Source organism: Ceratotherium simum, chromosome 7 (genome assembly GCF_057802395.1).
Source record: "Ceratotherium simum simum isolate JZ-2026a chromosome 7, ASM5780239v1, whole genome shotgun sequence".
In the NCBI taxonomy this organism is placed as follows: domain Eukaryota; kingdom Metazoa; phylum Chordata; class Mammalia; order Perissodactyla; family Rhinocerotidae; genus Ceratotherium; species Ceratotherium simum.
Window position 1 is genome coordinate 26,501,583 of NC_141906.1, and position 8,029 is coordinate 26,509,611.

At 33.0% G+C, this 8,029-nt stretch overlaps 1 protein-coding gene across 1 annotated transcript; it reads right to left on the minus strand.

Annotated features, from left to right (window-relative positions):
• Nucleotides 1–3,087: 3,087 nt before the first annotated feature.
• Nucleotides 3,088–4,202, minus strand: LOC147916614 (olfactory receptor 51V1-like). The gene has a single exon (XM_087434072.1). It carries the CDS (start codon nucleotides 4,030–4,032, stop codon nucleotides 3,088–3,090), a length of 945 nt encoding a protein of 314 aa, XP_087290198.1. The 5' UTR covers nucleotides 4,033–4,202.
• Nucleotides 4,203–8,029: the final 3,827 nt, after the last annotated feature.

The following is an 8,029-nucleotide window of genomic DNA, read 5'->3' on the forward strand; positions in this document are numbered from 1 at the left end:
TTCCAATTGTATTCCAAATATGAAATTGTATTTAGCATGTTATTTTAAATTTTGTGGTTATTTCATTTTAAATTATATTAAACATCCTTTAATATTTATTGACCATTTCAATTTATTTTCTAAGTACTGACAATTTAAATTTTATATCTTATTTCTATTGCTTTATTTTGTCTTTTGTCATATTAATTTGTGAGAATGCTTTGCCTAAGTAAACTAATTCTTGTTTTGAATGGCAAATATTTTGAGTTTGATATTTCTCATTATATTTATGGGTCTTTATATTCATGCATGTATGTATGTCAGTGTTTTGATTCTTAGGTTATGAACTCTCATTTCCTCTCATTTGGAAGGTATAATTTACTCAAAAATATTTGTAAAGAACAGTTTTTTCTTAATTTTATAGTTTCATTTTTATGCATATAATATTGATCTAGCTATAAATTATTTTGGAATATTGTAATATTTATATTTGGGTTAAAAAATTAGGTATAGATTTAGCTTCAAATTTCCCAAGTGGCTATTAAATAACCTGTATTTTTCAAATGATTTGTATGTCATTAAACGTTCCTTAAATTTACTCTTTATTTTTCCTATGTATCTAATGTTACTTTTGTACCTAATATTCTGTTTTAATAAGATGTGTGGATATTCTTCGTGCATATATTCTATTGTATGAAATATTATTGCTTTATAATATATTTTATTTATTTTAAAAACTACTCCCAAGCATTACTTGAAATGTTTTTTTTTAATTTTCCTATTTCTCTGACTTTTAATCTTCCATAAGATGCTTTAAAAATTTTTTTAAGTTAAAGGTGTTGTCCTTTGTTTAGTCACAATGAAAATGTAGGATTGTTTTAGGAGGACAGATATAGTTGAATAGGATGAAGAATGTGTTTCTATTTCCTCAAGAAAACGCTCTCACAGCTGCCTATCAGAGTGTTAATGATTTCTATGTGTGTTTATGCACTTTTATATCTACGAGTGCTGCATTTGCGAATAGGATCTATCATTCTATTTTATTTTCTAATGGTATTCTTAAGTGTAAATAAAGACATTTTTAGAATGTGCTACTTGCTGAATGCTTCTAATTTTAACAAACTTAGAGAAAAATTCTTGAGTTTTACATTTATAGTAAGTTTGAAGTAAACAAGAACATTACCTTCTTCCATCACATATGAACATCTTAATTTTTAACTCATTTCATTGACTAATAAATAGAGAAATAATATTAAATTATCATACGACAGTGGCAATTCTTGACTTTTTCTATACATTAAAGGGAATTATGACAACAATCTATGAAAAATATATTCTTATATGCAATCACTGCTGTTTCAAGCTCCATTGCTTTGATTATAAGTTGGATGGAACAAAAATCTCTTCCCTCATTAGATTCAGGTTAGTGATTTTATTCAGTTCACAAAGTAAAGAGGCATTAATCATTAACTGTGTGTTTTAAGTCAGCTTCATTTACAACGTATCTTCATTTACATTATGGAAATAATTTCCAAGTTTTAAATCAATTACCTATATTTTCTTATTTTAAAGTTGTTGTAATCTCTTACCTTTGATATACGTTTAAAAGCATTTTAATGGGAAGTTGGAAAAAGGGCCAATATGGTGTTGTGAACTGGATGTCATATTACCCTTGAAGACTGAAAGTTATTTTCATTATCACTTCACTACATCATTTGTGATTTTTCGATTCTTTAATTTCAAAATATAAGTAAGGACTCCAAAGGAATCTAATAACAAACCCACATTTTTCCTAGATATAGTTCTTCACCACATCTTCTATCTCTATTTTATACATTTTCTGATTAAGATTGGAATTTAAGAGCTATAAATTTAAATATTTATATATTTGCTACCAGTCAGCTTGCCTCATATATATCCATATATCTTAATATATTTTACATTTATGTCCAAACAGCACTGCTTCTTGGGAATACTAGCTAAAAAGACTGAGTCATGAGATTAATGGTTCAGAATCTCCCATATGGAAGAGGGAAGATAACTTTGAATTGGAATATTTGGAGAAATCCTTTAAGGAGATGAAATGTTTGCTAAGTTTGCTCTCAGTAATTCATGGGCAGTGTTCCACAAAGTAGTCAAGATTAGCTTTATCTAGTAGCACACATGTTTGTATTTTTTCCTAATTCGATGATGAGATTAAGAATGATGAAGATGATTTGTTGCTAGAGATAAAAAAGATAACAATTTCTTCTCCCTTTGAAGATCCTCATGAATGACAATTCTACAGGGTTTGCAGTACAGAGTAGGTTTTATTATTTTCCCAAATGGGTAGTAATCTGACCTCACATTAATTATTAAGTAATACGTGTTTTATCCATCAGTATGAATTGACTCCACAAAAAAGTCTTGCCTTGCTGATATTTATTAAGTCTAGAAAAGATAAGAGAAGACCCAATAAAGCAGATAAGTGGAGCATTTATTCTGAACAGTAAAGGACATCAATTATTGTAAGTCAGGAATTAAAATTGTAAGGTTGGTAGTAATTTATAGATATGTAAGAGATAGTGATAGAAGTTCTTCTGAAAAGCAAGAAACAGAGTTGTCATTTGATAGATTAGTTAAAAGAGAAGGGCGATGATACTTTGGAATGGCTCAACAGCAAACTACTAACCAGTCTGAAAACATCATTTAAGGTTAGAGACCAATTGTAACTTCTATGTTGATCAAGTTAACCATACCAAATGGTGATAAAACTCACTCCATTGATTGATATAAACTGTGCATTTGGAGGACTCTTCTGTAGATATTTCTTGCAAGTTAAATTTTTCTGGACAATTGTGCATATTATCTTTTCCTAGACAGAAATGATAAGGACATGTGCTGAATGATTCTATTATCATTAACTTCCAACATTATACTTGAATTGAAAAACACGGATTTTATGACCATTCTTGATACTTATAAAGCTGTTAACTAATGGCAGATCATAAAAAGTCTTAATGTTCAATTGCCTTATTTTTAACTTCCTTAGATAAATGTATTCCTTCTCTCTCCTTGCCTAAAGTTTTCTGCATCTACACCACTTATGCCTATTTAATTTAAAGAGTTTCACTTCCTCTTCATGGAGAACCACTCCTGAATCCTGCCGCGGATCTGCTGAGTCTTCACACTGTAGATGATGGGGTTCATCAAGGGTGGGAAGCTGATGTAGATGCTGCCCATGAGGACGTGAACCACAGGAGAGAGGTGCTTCCCAAAGCGGTGTACCATGGTCAGGCCGATTATTGGGATATAGAAAACCAGGACAGCACAGATATGGGAAACACAGGTCTGCAAGGACTTGAGTCTCCCCTCCCAGGATGCAATAGCCAAGACAGAATGCAGGATCAGAGCGTAGGATACAAGAATTAAGATGGAATCAAACAAAAGGGTACAAATCACCAGAGCCAAGGCATAGAAACTGTTGAAGCGGATGTCAGAACATGCTAGTCTCAGCAGGTCCTGGTGAAGGCAGAAAGAGTGGGAGAGGACATGGGAATGGCAGTAGTGGAAAAACTTGAGGCGGATTATGGGAGCAATGATGAACATAAAACTCCTGACTAAAATCCCCAGCCCAATTTTGATGATTCTGACATTGGTTAGTATGGATATATATCTCAGAGGATTACAGATTGCTGTAAAACGATCAAAAGCCATGGCAAGAAGGACACCAGACTCTGTGAGGGACAGACCGTGGATAAAGTAAGTTTGAGCAATGCAGGCATCCAGGCTGACCTCCTGGCTGAGCCCCCACAGGAGCCCCAGCACCGTGTGCACTGTGGACAGCCCCATGCACAGGTCAGTGAGGGCCAGCATGGCCAGGAAGTAGAACATGGGCTCATGCAGGCTTGGCTCAGTACGGATCACATGGAGCACCATGCAGTTCCCTGAGAGGACCATAGTGTAGATACAAGAGAAGGGGATGGAGAGCAAGGGGTATTCCCGTTCCAGGCCAGGGAAGCCTGTTAGGAGAAAAGTTGAGGAATTGATGTCATAAGCAGGAAAAGCAGGCATGGATAATTTGAGGTGCTCTCTCTATGAGTCAGAAACTATGTCCATTTCGTAGATAACTTTCACACAACTTGGTTTCTCATACAGGACCACTTTTGTGGCATATCACGTAACACAGAATCCTTTAGATTAGATCAAAATCAATATTTACTGTTGTTCACATCCATTATCCAAGTACATTTCCACACTTAAAACCTTGTTCTATTTCTACCTTGTGAACATTGAAGGTAGAGAAAGGTAAAAGTGATCTAAATAGATTTAGTTCTTTCTCAAGCTATTAGAGACCATGATAGGATTTGATTCCCAAAATGTATATTAATCTTTCAATGTCAATATGAAAAGTAGTTACCCTTCACCTTCAGAGAACCTTTTCATACATCCTGTGATTCAGTCTGTCTCTTCAATCCAGCCATCCCTGCTCAAGTCTCAACTCAATTGTGAAAACTCAGATATATTTGTTTCTCTGCTCCCAAGAAAGTAAATTGTATCTTTTTAAGTTCTTGCCTTAAGAGGGAGCTAGAGGGCTGTCATTTATAATACCAGGAAGCAGGTTCAAGGGTATAAATTGACCTCATGTCACTAGGGATATTCTGTTCATATTTTTAAAAGAATGATGAAAAAACTATTATCTGGCTGCAATCTGGGATTATCCGTGGGCAGTGCAATTGTTTTATTTAGCAAACACATAGTCAGTTTGATGTTTTGGACTGCTCAATCACTGTTCTAGGCATTTAAAAAATATTAGGTAACTTAAGCCTTACACCAACTCCAAGCAATAGGTGTTATTATGAGCCCTGCTTTTCAGAGGAGTGAATTGAGTTCAAGAGAGGTTAAGTAACTTGCTAACATCATATAGCCAGTAAATGGTGAAGATCTGAACCCACGCAGCTGGACTCCAATGCTCATTCTCTTACCTACTCAGCTCTGTCTTCAGTTTCATCTTCACTGGGACTCCCTCAGCACACATTAATCCTCACATATGAACTGAAGTAAACTGTCCCTTGATTTTTCCAATATTAATTTGGAAGTTATGTTTTCCTTTCCTGCACATCAAACACATTCTATCACTTGGATGATAGATATGACAGTTGTGAATATCAGAGTGTTGTTCAAGAACCACTAAAGAATGCCATAAACAGGTTAACTATACACTTTCTGCAGAGAATTTTTGCTAGATTTGTATGTCTTATTCTACCTACCAGAACTGATATTTTTCCAACCATGAAAAAGGTTAGAATAATCGTTTTTCTAGAAATCTAGAAAAATCTTGATTTTTATCTAGACTTATCCACACCATCAAAGGCAATAAATATAATCTTGTTCAGAAAAAAATTACCCTTGCACATTCATAGCTCAAATCTAATTATAGTCTCCCAGTTCCCTTATTATATGCTCATTAAAACACTAAATTAAACATTAACAAGTATCATTCTATAATGTTATCACTTTTATTATCATTAAAGGGTAATAAAATTTGTACCAAATATCAGATTCCAAATTCTGCTGTCAACAAGGTTTAGAACTTTTGCTAGACAATGCTCTTTTCAGAATATAAGGATAATAGTAATAATCACAAGAAAATAGCATTTATACTTTATTAAATTATAAATTCCACTGTCTACTAAGTTTGCATTATATAACATTTTATATTTAATAAAAGGTTATCCCAATGTTTAATGACCAATACAGATTAATAAATACCATAATCAATCCAATTATAAACTTATTTTAGTTATAAATGAGTAAAAAAGACAGCAATAGATCTTTAAAACTAGTAGTGTTTCTAATAACAAAAATACACATTATTGATTTTTTTTTTATTTACTAGGAAAAATTCCAAGCACTTAAATACATAAACTAATTTTATTATGAAAATTGTGAAGGATCATTTTTATCCCAACACTCAGATGAGAAATCTGAAGCACAGAAAAGTTAAGTAACTTGCTCAGGTCAAACACAGGAAACAGATGACCTGGGTTAGAGGAAACTTTGGGAAGGCTTTGAACATTCCCTTTAAATGGACTCCTATCTCCTTTCCTAACTATTCTCAGCTTTATCTCCATTTCAACTCCTTTTCACATTTTTAACACAATTATACTGAACATCATATAATCTGAGATGTCATATTATCTGACACTAAAGGATAATGGTACACAAATGATGCATTTTGTATATGCACATGTGAGTTTGTGTATAAGAAAATGAAATTTTTATTACATTTTAGGATTTAATATTTAAAATTATTCACTATTTCCATATCAGCCACTATCCCTATGTTTTTAATTTAATTTCTTTCTATATCTTCTTTCTATATCAGAATGTGGAAATAATATTTTGTAAAAATGTTTTGAACCCTTAATGATAACAAAAGAGATGACATTGTGTAGTTATAATAGCTAATATTATTTGAGATTTTCTAATGAGTGGGATAAGAGAAAATGAAGATTATAATTATATTTGAGATTTAAATGTATGCTAGGGCCATTTCTGCTAAACTAAATATATTGAACTACGGAATTGAATAATAGAATATTAATAATTTAATAATTTATAAGTATTAATAAATTCTAATAGTTCGGAGGAACTTTATGAGGCAGGCAGTTCATATGTGTGTGGTCAGAGATTCACAATTACATGTAAGTTAATTATTATCAGCCTTGTTTTCTAGAAGAGACCTATACTCTGAAAATATAACTGAGGTTAAAATCATATAATTTTATAGAACAGGTCTCTAATTCATACTCAGTTTTATCTGAAGCAAGGTATATGTGCTTTCCTTTTTGCTACCCTGTAAATTTTCTTTAAATTAATTTTTTCCCCGATTAATTCATTCTCAATGGAAAAAAAATGTTCACAGTAACAAGATCAGAAAATAATCTCAACTATTCACCTTCATATTTATCTAGTCCATTTTATTTTATTTTATGTTTTCAGTTAGGAATATCCTTTACAAATCAATGTCTTATAAAAACAAACTAACAAGCAAAGATCTAGAAATTCACTTAGTGAATGATAGATATCTACACTGAAAACTGCACAATATTATTAAGAGAAATTAAAGAAGACTACAAGTAAATGGGTAGAATATATCAACTCATGTTGGCCACGGCCAAAGAAGGGGTCATCCCTGAAACAAATATGGCTCTCCAAAGAGCTAATCTCACATTGTGACAGTGAACTAGAAAAGAACCTGCTCCTCTCCCTCCTACAGCAGATTACAACTAAAATTCCTTTTCTTCTGCCATAGTACTGGGTGAAGAGAAAACAGTACAAATATTACTACTGAAAATTTACAAACACATATTTGTAGTGTGTTACTGTCTGAAAAAAAAAGGTAAAGTAATTACAAACTGATCAAGTCCCTGAGCACTTAGATCTTCTCTTGAGAAACTCCCTTTAATTTTAATTTCAGAGCTTAAAAATTTCCATAAAATAAGAAATTTAAGAAGTCCAAAGTTTAAATTCGCAAAAAAATATACAAAGAGGTAGTAGGTGTGACAAGTAGGAAAAACTACATCCAGCAGAAATGCACTTGGGATACATTTGAATTATCAGATGCAGAGCAATGTTGATACATATATATGTGTGTGTGTGTGTGTATATACACATATATATAAACATAAACAATGTTTGTATGTAAAAAATGAAAGAACCGTTTAAAAGTATATTAGATGATACTAAATAGTACAGAATATTGGGGCCGGCCCAGTGGCACAAGCAGTTAAGTCCACGCGCTCTGCTGCGGTGGCCCAGGGTTCACCAGTTCGGATCCCGGGTGCACACTGAGGCACCGCTTGTTGGGCCATGTTGTGGCGGCGTCCCATATAAAGTGGAGGAAGATGGGCATGGATGTTAGCCCAGGGCCAGTCTTCCTCAGCAAAAAGAGGAGGGTTGGCAGGTGGTAGGTCAGGGCCGATCTTCTTCACAAAAAAAAAAAAAGAAAGAAAGAAAAGAATAGTACAGAATATGCATTAGGCACATTTCTACATATGTTCATTTA